General features: G+C 40.1%; 1 protein-coding gene across 7 annotated transcripts in view; it reads left to right on the forward strand.

Annotated features, from left to right (window-relative positions):
* ZNF385B (zinc finger protein 385B) overlaps window positions 1–11,565 on the forward strand; it is a 175,395-nt gene extending 163,830 nt beyond the window's left edge. For all 7 annotated transcript variants that reach the window (XM_049812949.1, XM_049812934.1, XM_049812942.1 and 4 more), the window contains 4 exons: window positions 5,784–6,029; window positions 7,070–7,248; window positions 8,358–8,459; window positions 10,087–11,565. In XM_049812949.1, the coding sequence (XP_049668906.1) occupies window positions 5,784–6,029; window positions 7,070–7,248; window positions 8,358–8,459; window positions 10,087–10,305 (746 nt within the window). In that variant the 3' untranslated portion in view covers window positions 10,306–11,565. The remainder of the gene's footprint in view (window positions 1–5,783; window positions 6,030–7,069; window positions 7,249–8,357; window positions 8,460–10,086) is intronic.
* Window positions 11,566–13,724: the final 2,159 nt, after the last annotated feature.

Here is a 13,724-nt window from a genome sequence, read left to right on the forward strand (position 1 = left end):
GGTGTAAAGCTATACTTCTTATCACACTCACACAGAGAGAAAATATATATTTGCAGTAATCGAAATATTATTGCTTCTGTTACTGTCTCAGTAAGAGCAGGTTTATTTATTTATTACAAACAGGCAGGAAAAGAATGTGACGGTTTCACAAGGGTCATTAGGATCGTAGCAGAACTCAGTATCTAAAAGCTTTTCGCATACGTGTTGGAAAGCACTCCTGCAAGAGTATCACAAGTATCATCTTTATCGTGGATAATCTTTCAGTTTCATTTGCTATTTGAACGAGCTGTTGCGGAACAGAATTTTATTGCAAGGTTATGTTTCGTGTGTCTTCAGTGACAAGAACTGGGCGGATAGGCATGTTGTGGGGTGTAAGTAGCAATGAGTATTATCAATACAGAAAACCTTTATTATTTGAATTTCTAGACTTATACATGAGTGTCCTGATTTTGGCTGGGATAGAGTTAATTTTCTTCCTAGTAGCTGGTATAGTGTTATGTCTTGGATTCAGTATGAGAAGAATGTCAATAACACATTGATGTTTTCAGTTGTTGCTAAGTAGTGTTTAGATTATAGTCAAGGATTTTTCAGCTTCTCATGCCCAGCCAGCAAGAAGGCTTGGAGGGGCACAAGAAGTTGGGAGGGGACACAGCCAGGGCACCTGACCCAAACTGGCCAAAGGGGTATTCCATGCCATGGGACATCATGCCCCGTATATAAACTGCGTGGAGTTGGCTGGGGGAGGGTGGATCGCTGCTCGGGGACTGACTGGGCATTGTTTGGCACGTGGTGAGCAATTGCATTGTGCCTTGCTTCTTTTGTATATTCTAATTCTTTCATTATTATTATTATTGTCATTTTAAAATTATTATTATTGCCATTGTTATTATTTTCTTCTTCATTTTCTGTCCTATTAAGCTGTGTTTATCTCAACCCATGAGTTGTTTTTTTTTTTATTTATTCTCTCCCCCATCCCACTGACTGGGGGGAGTGAGCGAGCAGCCCTGTGGTGCTTAGTTGCTGGCTGGGGTTAAACCACGACAATGAGTTTTAGAATTCTCCTTGGTTTTATTTTTATTAAGAATCTCAATTCTGAATTAAGGATCTGAATTTTAATTTACTTTTCTATTGAAAATAGCATGTATATTTTCATCACGAAGTCCAAATTAGAACTTCGCCTAACATGCACCAAAATCATCACTCTCAGAAAGTAAGAAGTTATTTCTTAGCTATAGAAAGCAATACCTATAGGCACATTTTAGTGTGGTAAGAAATCATTTTAAAATACAAATTTATAATGTGCAAATATATATGTGTTATAAAATTGTAAACACCTCACACAAATCACAAAGTAAGCCAAGTGAAGTCTCCTAAAGGTGCCTTATAAACCGAACTGCGTAATGGCATGGTTAGGGGGATAAAAAAAATAATATTCTTTTTGCTTTCTGCATGGACTGTATTGTCACTGAACTATGAGCTGGGACAGAGTGTTCACATTCAGTTGTTTACCGGGAAAGAAAATCACCGAAGAGATGCAGGTTGATAGTCAGAGGGAAGAAGTTTTATGGTAACATTTTTTCCCCCTTTTTGAGCTATGGCAAAACCCATTCGCTTAGCTGGACTAGGATTTCAGCATTAATGGGTAGGTCCTATATAGATTATGCCGTTGCAGCTGTAGTGAGTGTCGCATGACCTGCAAAGGTCAGTAAATCACTTCAGCTGGTCTTGCACTGGAAGCTAGAACCTGTTAGATTTGAACCTGTCAGATGTTATCCTGCATTGTGTCCTGACTTTGGTACATACAGCTGAAATGAGGCAGTGCTAATTAGACAAATAAGTCTTGAATTTTAACATGGTACTGAGACAAACATAAGGCAAACAACCAGAAATATGTGAAAACAACTTCAAAGCAGAATTGAAACAATGTAAGTAGGCAACAAGAGCATTGATATTCCTGAGCCCAAAGCAATACTTAATTAGCTTGCTTTATTTTTTCCTCGGGCTCTATTTCAAAATAAATTCAGGCTTCAGTAAGAACACGAAATCAACCATTGATTTACTTCTCTGGAGTCTTGAGGAAAAGGGGAGACTTAATTTAAAGACAGGAATTTAACACAGATGAAATATGGCCTTTCTATGTAGAAAAAGAAGATAGATACAGTGCAACAGTACAGGCTGGATTTTAAATGAACCTCTTGCATGTGAGTTACAATGTGAGCATTTCAGTCTTCTTACAGAAGCCACCCCTGTAACGCCCCCCCCCCCAGCAAAACCTTGCCACACAAAGCCAATACACCCTGACTTAGCTTGAACCACAGCTACAGTTTTCTGGGAGGAGGTTGGTACCGCCATGGTCTCCTGCTTCCAGCCGTGCTCTGCTGAGCTGTGCAGCAGAAGCCGTCGCATCCCTGGTCCTGGGCAGGACGGACTCACTCATGGACTTGTTCGGCCTCTGGCTGGCTCTGTTAGGCTCCGTGGCCTTGGCCCAGGTGGAAATCAGAGCAAAATTGAGCCAATTCTCAACAATACTTCCTTCAGAAGTAGCGAGAGGACTATAATCCTACAGCTGCATCTAACGGACCACATGTATTTTATACAGTGATTACGGTTTGGAAGTAAGTATATGCGTGCAGGCATTAACAGTTAAATTTCTGATTTCTGCATGGAGATATTATTTGTTAGCTCTGTGCTGTAAGTACAAATAAAAGAGTTGTCTTCTTTGTGCTTTGTATATACATGCGATTTGCATTTCCTGTGCTTTGCACAGTTGAATACTTGGCATTTCTGTCTCAAACATAAAACTGTAAGTAATGGTGTTTTGAATTCTGTGGATTGAAAACAATAAGCTGTTATCAAAAGCCCATTTGGAGAAGTGCAATTTTCTGATTTTAGAAGCCAGGAAAACCCAATTCTGGCCCCTCTGCAGTGACAAATATGCACTTAGCTCCGTGTACTTTCTGTGGGAGTTAAACTGCATAATAGCCTTACAATTATGATCTTTGAAGATGTTCTGCATTAAGCATTTAGAATGGTGGAAGGAAACATTAATTCATAGAGGGGCGTATGTCTCTCCTTATACATCCCCATGGATGAAGAGCTTATTTGTGTCAGGAAGCTTTCCAAATGATGGAATTATTATGTGAACTGCAGTTCTTCCCAAAAGCTGCGATACTGGCAGAATTGAGCCCAGCTGGATGCTGGTAACTTCTTTCTAGTTTTCTAGAAGTTTTCTTGTTAGCTTGTTACGCATTATATACTCTAGAATTGCTTTGTATTATGAACAGTGAAAACACCGTAAATCTAGGGAATATTTTAAAAATTGACGTACTACATCAGCTGGTGGCCGGCTGAGTGAGAAGTGGGAAATGAAATCTGTCATTTTTCAATCAGCTGTTAAATTCGGCGATGGAAAGCCATCACTCTGCGATGGTAATTGGTGGCCTGTGTAAAATGGATCTTACTCCGTTGCTCAGGATCTCACTCCACAGGCGCTTGCTTGATGGCAAAGGGAAGAAGTAAAAATCTGCTCCCTCTTGTCGCAGGTGGTTTGAACAGGGAGGTCAGGGGCTGTGGGCCGGAGCGCGAGCGGTGCAGGTGCCGCCCAAGGCAGCCTCTGGGGCCGGGGGTCCACCCCAGCGCCCATCCGCCGGCCTTCCTGCTGGCCCCCTCCTCCTCTCTCACTCCACTCACAGGAGAAGGTGACTTCTGTCTCCACAGAGTGTTTCAAAAGCACCAAATCTTCATGCTTGCATTACAAAAATACCGGGGAAACAACATAAAAAAAGCCAAGCCACAAGTGTAGTCTCTATATATTAACAAAGAGCTTGCGGTTCTGCAGGTGTATTACTCTTCTAAGGCCTGAAATGCAAAATACTGAGGAACCTTCCCTTATTGCACTCAGGTTCCCATATATCCTGGTGTTACGCCTTTTGCAGTCTGGCAAAATACTGCCTAGAACAACAGCAGCAACAACAAGTCTATTTTCCTGTAGTTTGACTTCACAAATGGCAGCAGTTCAGCGTGTTTCCTTTGTAGATATTGGCACCTCTGAGTACTTTCCGTATTGAAAACTCTTTAATTTAGAATGTTAGCAAATGCTATTTATTAAAACTGTGTATTTTATGAAGACTTACAAGTAATATGTGTTCCTGATTTTTGCAGATGTAACTTACTACTATAGAGACATTAAAATTGAATAGTCTATGATTTAACATCACTTTCTTTTGTCATACTTCATCAATCAAGATACCTTCAGAATCTGGTTTTATCATTCATTTGGTCCGAATAGTAGTCATTGTACTTGATGATTTTCAATGTTTAATACAGTTCATATAGTGTAATTTCAAAGTATTTTTATTGCTATTTTAAAAAACAATAATTCTTTTATTAGAATTTTCTTTCTCCTGGTTTTTAACAATCTAAAATTGATGTACTGCAATGCACTTCTGGGAAATATGCCAAGGAGCTGTGGGTTTTAGTTTCAGGATGCTTGTTCATAGTTCATACGCACTCTGAAGTGATTGTTGTAGGGGGTACGATTCTGTTTTCAGAATTCTTGGTAGCACAGCATTGGCCTGATACACAGAGTGATGTTAAGACAGAGTCTGGTAGCTGTAAACATAAAGTACAAGGGCCCGTATTTAAAAATAACCACGTGCTTAAAACAGAACCTAGTTTTTCAAATTAGTTCAACGCTATTTAAAACTGTGCCATAGGTTTCAAGTGGGTTATAAGTAGTTTTTGAGAGGTTGCTGTTATGTAGATGATGTACTTGCTTAGATGATAAAATTTGATTCCTGTTGTTCAGAGCGACATCAGGTCACTTACACAATCATTTCTTACATCCATTTTGTCGGGGTTTCTCATACCAGCACCACTGCACTGTCCCCCTCCCATCCCGTGTTCTTTATAGGTGAGCTTGTTTTACTGCTGGCAACTAGTATGGCTTGTGGTCACAAGGACTGCAGCTGAATAGCTTAAAATGCAATGAGCTCTTGTAGGCAACATGCAGGCAAGGAACATTTGAATACTGGCTCTGGCACAAAATTCCTCTTTAGGCACAGTTGGGACATTTAATCTCTCGCCTTGTGATTACCATCTGTAAAATGAAGTAATACCTGCCTACCTGTCTCATAGGAGCACAGATGATTGAGTCGTGCTTGTGAAGTGATACGGGAATGCGCTGAATGCACATCGGAGCCATCTGATCTCCAGATACAGGGGGAATTATTCTTGGAAAAAACTAAAAATATTACCAGCTGTGTTCATGTGTGTAGTGTAGTACCATAATCAACTCCTGTAACTGAGATGAGGGATCTCGTATGTCAAGATGGTTCTGGGGCCTTTCAGTGTCCTCCCAGTGACTTTGAGAAACTTGAGCACTTCCAAAGGCAAAACAAACTGCTTTTCAGAAATATTTTTGTAATCCCCAGTGCAAAGGCTTGCACGTTTCTGAGTGCTCTCCAGTCCTTTACCCTGGGTGCCTTTGGGCTTTCTTGGGCTCCTTTCAGCTGGCCAAACCTGCAGCATACAGCAACAACAGCTGGCATGAAGTCATTGGTATTCACTGGTAACCTAAAAACCAGGAAAATCACCCCTTTTGTCAAATTACACACATTTCATGGTAGGATTTTAACAAGATTTCAGGGATGCTTCTGTCCTGTATAAAATGGGATGAATTAGGCCCCTGTTGTGTTAGGTTCACTAAAACCACAGGACTATTACTGTATGATTTTTTTGTGTGTGTGCAGCAAATGATGACATATGTATTTTGCTTCTTTTAGAAGATAAAGGGAAAGCAAAGACCAATAGTGCAAGTCAGCAGCCCAGTACAGAAGTGGGTCCTTTTCTTCCCAAACCTGAAGTGGCAGCAGTGGCACCTGTAACACCTGCCTCGTCCTCCAAGAGCACAAATGGAGCTCCTAACACAGTTTCTGAGTCAGAAGAAGAAAAAGCCAAAAAATTACTTTATTGTTCATTATGCAAAGTGGCTGTGAATTCCCTGTCACAACTAGAAGCCCACAATACAGGTGAGTATGCATACAGTGCAAGTCAGTTGTGTGTTACTATTTTTAAAATTCAGTGTATCAAGAGTCTTTTAGTTAAAACTTACAATGGCAAGTTACAAAAACATTTCTGTTAATGACAATTTCATGTGTGGTGTTAGATATTTTATTAAAGCTCTCTCTAAATTTTTTGGAACTGTCCTTCATGTGCTATATAAGCTTTTAGTTGATAAAATCCCTACAGTTCATGTTACCTAATCAGATTCCATCATACCTCTGTAGTGAGGACCATGGTATGATCATCGTGGTTTCTGTAATACTTAAGGTTTCTAAAATGTCAGTTCTCTCTCTCTTTGATATTTCATCTCGCTATCTCTGGTGTCTGTTTTTTTGCTGGTACAACTTACAGTAATTTTTGTTATTTGATAATTTTAGGGTGGGCTCATTAGAATTCCTAGATGTCCTAGAATCTTTTGACTTTTGCAGATTAGATATGCTTCCTATAAAAGGCCACAAGCAGCAATCCCTAATGTGCTCTGGCTGCTCTGTGATGTGCTGGTGAGGTAAAGCTTGTTAACAAACCACTGAAGCTGGTTTTACAGCTGTAATCCATTCTTGAAATGGCCACAGCAGCCATTTCTTCCAATTCAGAGGATACTTATTGAAGTATTACTGTTCCTAGGCAGATTTTGAGTGATTGCTGTGGTTCCTCTCCCACTCCTGCCTAATGCCCTTTTTCGTCATTCACCAGCTATATGGGTTTTGGCGGAAGAATAAGCAACAAACACCTTGGCCGTACAGTCACACGCTGCCCCCAAACAGAGACGCAGTGGTTCAGCGTGCCCGTTCCCTTTTTGTCCCAAACCCTTCTTCCATTGTCTGCCTTCCCTTTGGACCGAGGAAGTGGGAACTACACTGACCAAAGCCAGATTAATGAAATCCTGGTCTGTGGCAACTTCAACCATTCTGTCTTGAAGATAAAATTGTTACAAAAAGTCCCAAGGCTAATGGACGTGTTTGTATGTTGCTGATCATTAACTCACCTCTGCCTCCTTGCCCATCAGGCTCCAAGCACAAGACCATGGTCGAGGCTCGGAACGGTGCTGGTCCCATCAAGTCTTACCCTAGACCTGGATCCCGGCTGAAGGTGCAGAACGGCAGTAAAGGCTCAGGACTGCAGAACAAGACGTTTCATTGTGAAATCTGTGATGTCCATGTTAATTCAGAAATTCAACTTAAACAGGTAGCTTGCATATATCTGGGGGTCCTTCGTTGTTTTCAGTTGCATTGCAGTATTGTAGGTGGGATGTAGGTCTGTGTGAATATGTTTTAGCAAAAAGCAAACTTAGTATTTCTCTTCTCTCATCCCACAACTATTTCTAAATCGTTCACCATAGGTCAAGTTCACACCTAATTGTTTCAGCTGGGAAAGAATGGGCTTGAGAGTCGTAAAGCAGAGATGGACAAGCTGTCAGTATCAATGAGTAACATAGCAGATTAGTTTAAAAGTTTGCTGTGGCTCAAGAAAGGGATTTGAACTTTGGTCTCCCAAATGGAAGAAATTCTGGGTTGAGGTTCCCTGTATTCCTCTTTTGGTGCTTTTTAATCTGCTGGGATGCTTTTTAATACTATGTGAGAAGGAGAATTTGACTTGAATCTATTAGTTTAGGAAAATCAGCAGGAGGGTAATACTGTAGATATGTCTTAATGGTGTAGAGCAACGTTATCATTAACAGCGTAGCTGTATGAACGTGCAGCTCTGCTCTGTCCAAGCCAATTAGCCCTGGGTTCAGAGCTGTGCCAATACAAATACGTTGTTTCTGATACCCAAACGGGCATCTCTAACTGGACGGTGCTGTGCTGCGTGGATGTGCCCTCTTATTTCCTGTTATTTCAGTTATCTGTAAGATAGTATTAAATTGCATGGTGTAGACATATCCCTGGGTACTGGTTCTTCCTTCAGCTAATATTGAATTATTTATACAACTGAACAGCATCAGCAAGACTGAAATTTACCTCCTCCTTCTGAATATCCCTATGACCTAGTGATTACAGCTCTGCCTGGTTCAAAGATCCTCAAGTGGAAAAAAGGAAATACTAACCAAAATATCCATAATTTGAGGAGCCTGTCTCGGATCACAGAATTCGCTGTATTTGATTAGTTTCTGATTCTCTATTTGATGTGCTCCAAATTGTTATGCTTAATTTAGCAAAACTCATCTTTGCTCTCTCCAAAGAACCTACTTTATCTTACAAACAGGGGCTTAGGCATATCCTGCTGATAAATCAATTTCAAACTCAAAACTGAGAAATGTTTAAACAGCTAATTAAATGTGAGGATATTTATTTCAGCACATTTCCAGCCGAAGGCATAAGGACAGAGTTGCAGGAAAGCCTATGAAACCTAAATATAGTCCTTACAACAAACTGCAGCGCAGCCCAAGTATTTTAGCAGTAAGTATTTTTATTTCTTATCACTGTCTATGTGAATCTGTGGCCTTGGGGACTCCCACCACACAGAGACAGGAACATGACAGACCTGACGCTTCCACAGCGTTTCTGCCCCCTGAAGGCTGAGTCTGCACGGGGATCAGATTTGAAGATAGTTATGTATTCCATCTGCCCAGTCAAAGGCACGCAGACAGCGCTGTGAGTGTTAATTTACTGCTAGGAAGAAGGGAATAATCCACGGAATGGGAAATGAACCATGTGCCCTGTGGAAAGGTATTGGCTCTGCTGGGCTAGTGCACTTCTCCTTGAAGGCTGCAATGTATATACTCTATCTCTCTGGGCACCTGCGATAACTTTCAATTATGACGGATGCAGTCAGGGAAAAGGATGCAAGATGTTAAGATATAAAAATACTAATGCTCATTCTCTGCATACAGCAAAACAGAGTGCTGCGTGGATGTGTTATGTTGGTGCAAAAGAGTTACCGGGGGTTTAGGAGAATTGATTGCCTATCTGCATGCTCGGGCTCTGCCTGTCACTGGCTATCAAAACACCTCTCCTGCCTTTGTGCCCCCAGGGTTCCTCTTTCACACCCACCTGCACTTCCAGGAATTCCCCAAGCTGGTTCTGCCAGTCAGCTGCAGCTGGAGTTCAGGCTGGCTCTAGCACAGCACAGATTGTATGTTTATTTGCTCATGACTCAGCCTGTATTTTATTCATTAGGGAAAAGTGCATGCCACCTATGGCACAAAAACAATGTATAGGTTGGAAAGAGAGAGATGCAAATGTCTGTGTGCAAGAGTAAGCGTGTGAAAAGCCTTTAAAAGCTGAAATATTAATATGTCTTTGTAATTGTATAGAGGCAAATGAAAATGCTGCAGGCTTTCTCTGAGTCTCCCCATTCGATAGGTTCTGCACACACTAATCTTCACTTGTGTGATACATCATTTTATAATCTATTGCATAAGGAGAGACCTCCACTAATAAAGGAAGCGTGCGAGTATCTTTGCCCCCACAAATCTGTGATTATGGTGCAAACCACTTTCAGTGAGACTGTAGTGTACGTATTTCTGGTTAGCTTTTTCACCACAAGCACCAGCAACAATTTTAGATCATAAACTGAGTAACAATTCTTTCAGAAAGAATTCTTTATGGTATTGATCTTAAAAAATATTTATATTTTGAAAAGAGCAACTCTGCATTGGCAGGTAAAAAGCTGACTAGACTAATACTAGCTTCCCATCTTGACCACTCTACTTTTCTACAATTCATTTTTGCAAGTGGAAAATTTGACTTTTGACAGTGAAGTCTTAATCACGGTTTTTTAATATTTCTTGCAGTTATGATTTATGTAATTTAATGTTGTTCACTTGCAATTATGCCTCCTCCTAAACGTCAGTGTGACTGCCCCTACACTCAAGACATTTATGTAACTTTAAATATATGATTTGGTTGCTTTAATTGCCCTGGGAGTAAGAAGACAGTGTGGGTAAAATTTCTCAGCAGCTGACGTGAGGCTTCTGTGAGAAACCATGGCGTGCCCTTGGTCAGGGTTCATTTTTTTCCCTCATGTAAAAGTGGGCGTGGGGAGAACTGTATCTACATTGCTTTTTTGTGTGTTTTATTCCAGGCAAAACTCGCTTTCCAGAAGGACATGATTAAGCCGCTGGCACCTGCTTTCCTTTCATCTCCTCTTGCTGCGGCTGCGGCTGTATCATCAGCTCTGTCCCTTCCTCCCCGTCCCTCTGCCTCCTTGTTCCAGGCGCCTGCAATACCACCCGCTCTCCTCAGGCCAGGCCATGGTCCCATCCGGGCAACACCCGCCTCCATACTTTTTGCACCATACTAATTTATTGATGTAAAAAAAGGTATAACTATGGCCAGTAGAAAGGGTAAAAGAAAAGCAGGAAAGGGGTCAACGTTTTAAAATGTCTTTCTCTTCTGAAATGCCATCCAGCGTGACACCTCAACCAACCACACCATAAAAGTCGTCATTGACAGTACTGCATTTTGGAGTCTAGACAACTCTCTTTCTCAGTCTCTCTCTGTCTTTCTTTCTTTAATCCAAATAGAGTGATTTACTAAAAACTTAATGGCTCATAAAACTTATACCATTAAAGAGTCATGCATCTATTAGGGGTTTTTTGGGGGTTTTGTTTTTTTTTTCAATGTGTATGATGCACCTTGGAATCAAGGAACATAAAATATTTTCCTGACAGACTTGAAAACTAGGGTCTTCCTCGCTCACACTTCTGTAAATACTTTGCTGAAAACCAATGGGGTATAATCTATTGTGGAGAAAAAGGTAGATGAACCAAATGCTTGATTGTGGATAACATCTCAAAAATTAATTGCGTCCTTTTTTTTTTTTCAGTGTGCTCTTGTTGACAGGGATTGTGTACTGTCCTAGGCCCCAGTACTGGTGTATCTTGTGTAGTACTAAAGATGTATCACATGTCTGATTTTAATATTTTTAGTTTCTGTGCAAATGTTTGAAAAAAATGCAGCGCTGAAGCTTTTAATTACTTATTTTGTGTCACACTTTATTTAGGGAAATAAAAAATAGAAAGCCATATAACATATAGTTAAGATTACTACTTGTTTGCTACTTTCATTTAACTTATTTTTGTTGTTTCCTCACTGGTGTTGCTAAGCAATGTTTAAAGAGAAAAAAAAGCTTTTCAATTGCACATTACCACAGCTCACATGCATTGTTCAAGAAGACAATGGATCCACGTATTGTACGTAAATATCCTTTTTTCTTCATTTCTAACTAGTTTTGTTTGTAACGATGCTGCATAACATTGTGGCTCCCTAATGCAATAATGTACAGAACATAAAATATTTATAATTGACTGTATTCTCTGTTTACTGAATATATTGCAGTAATGCCCCACCTATCTTATTACCTCCCCAACCCTTTTATAAAGGTGATATCAATATGCAGTACTCAGACTGAAGTCATTATGTGATAATGGGGACAACAGGTGGAAGAAAGGAAAAAAAATGGAATTAACTTTTAGAGCATCTTTATCTGCAATCCATAATAGTAAAATGTCTGTGTATTTTTTTAAATGTACCTTTTCAATAAAATAATAAGAAAAATATACATGCTTCTTCTGTTTATTAATTGGTACAGAAAAAAAAGTGTGGAACAAACAAATTTAGCTAGAGGAGTCTTTCGGAACAGACAAAGCATTAGAGTTGCAATAAAGTATAATTACAGAACCTGTGTTTACTTCCCTTGTGTTTTAAATCTTTTCCTCACTACATCCTGTTACAGCCTTTACTATGGCTTTTTTTGCAGTAAGACTGTAAACATTCACTACATTGGAGATTCAGAGGAAGAAGCAGTAGAGCCAGGTGGGTGATTATGGTTTTATTATTGCACCACCAAAATGCTACAGCATGGTTATGCCATCTCTGGTGGAGATTGAGGATTAACTTTAAAACCAGCCTGGGCATACCAGAGACTGGAAGCAGGTCACTTTGGAGCCAGGACTTGCTCTGAAGCATGGGCAAAGTAGGCAGCTGCTTGACACAGAAGGCGTTTGAAGGCAGGTGTTTGGGGAAGCTTTGAAATTCTCTTTTTCCCTGCTGCAAAGCTTGATCTGTTCTGTAAAAATCTTTTCTTTGTTAATACAAAGTGAAAAGTAAAGAGTACAACAGTAAAAGGACTCTGAACTGTAAGGCTGTTAAGGCTAATACAAAGCCATCAGGACCATTACAAATCCACAAAGGCCAAGGAATAAAAATTTCAGGAACTTTATAATAGAGAATTTGCAGACCAACATACACCTCATAATTGCAACATATGAGAGACCATTTTCTGCAAGTGTAATTCTGCCCAATTTCCATTATTCAGTGGAGCAGTCAACTCTGCTGTGAGAGGATAATTCACTGGAGAATCACCTATAAAGGTGTGGGTAAGGGAGTCCAGGCTTTTAGCATCCTCTGGGGAAGCAGGTACAGTTGTATTAATCCTGTGGGCTGTGAGAATTACAAGGTAGTACGGGTAGGCACTCTTCCATGTGCATCTGTTTGTGTCCGATTTTGTAATTCGTGCTTGTAGGGAGTCAGGTTTAACTGCTCAGATACTTTCAGAGGAGTTACCTGCGTGAGGAGCCTGTTTCTGTCCAACATGATATAGGTTTACAGAACTGTGTATTTTAATTGGTTCTTCAGGAAACAGGGGTTGTCTATGTATTAGAACACTGTTTTACCTGTTCTCGTAACCTGCTGTTGGTGATGAGAAATTTAAAACAATTGCAAGTTTCTGCAATTGAAAATGTTCCCATATAAAATACAGAAAACCTGTACTAAGGAGAGGACTAGCCAGGGGTGTGTAGATTTATTGGACAGCTGATTATTTCAACGAGCATCTTAACACTGGAGAAATATTTAGGTCTCTAAGAGTGAAAGAATGTGTCATGTCATTCACAATTCTTCAGCAATGAGAAGAATTACTTAAGCTGTGAAACACAAGGAACTAAAACACTATGATGGTAAACCAAGGAACACTCGTGTTCAGATTCATATTCAACACCCTTTGTACTCTTTGCTGTCTTGACTTACATTTTATGTACTGTAACTCAGCTTGCCACCAAAGTTTTGTCCATGACATGCAGGACTGAACATTTGAGATGATAATTACTTGATAAATGGTAAACCTCATTATGCCTGCTGGGATCTCGCATTTTAGAAACAAGATCTACATGAGAAGGAAAATTTGTATCATATTTGCACAAAGGCTATCAGCTGCTTTTTTGATACATTAGGATGTTTTCTTCTGAGGTGTACTAGCAGTACAGACAGCTGGCTATGAAATTAATGGATTTTTTATAACAAAGAACTACTACTGAAATATAATATTTGCAATGCAGTTACCATTTTGAATATATTGAATGTGCAAGCCATGAAGGTAACAAGGTTAAAGTAATAGGATCACATCCTCTCAAATGGTCTATTATTCTAGGTCTGTACACTGCACTGAGCTGCAAGTTGTTCCTGTACAAGAAGTCAAAAGTCATAAGGGGCACTGCGTGGGTCAGGGATTGTCAGCTGGACTGCTATCTTTCTGTAGCAGAAGAAAAAGGATCCAGAGACTGGACACAGACACATCAGCAGGAGCTTTCTGCTGGCACGTGTGGCTGGATCATGGTCCCTGTACTGCAAAAGATTCCCACAAAGGGTATCAAACAGAGGACATGGTCCAGTAGTCTATACAGATACATACTTTTAAGAAAAATGATAGAAATAGGATCTTCT

This window comes from Accipiter gentilis, chromosome 1, assembly GCF_929443795.1.
Source record: "Accipiter gentilis chromosome 1, bAccGen1.1, whole genome shotgun sequence".
NCBI classification, from domain to species: Eukaryota; Metazoa; Chordata; class Aves; order Accipitriformes; family Accipitridae; genus Astur; species Astur gentilis.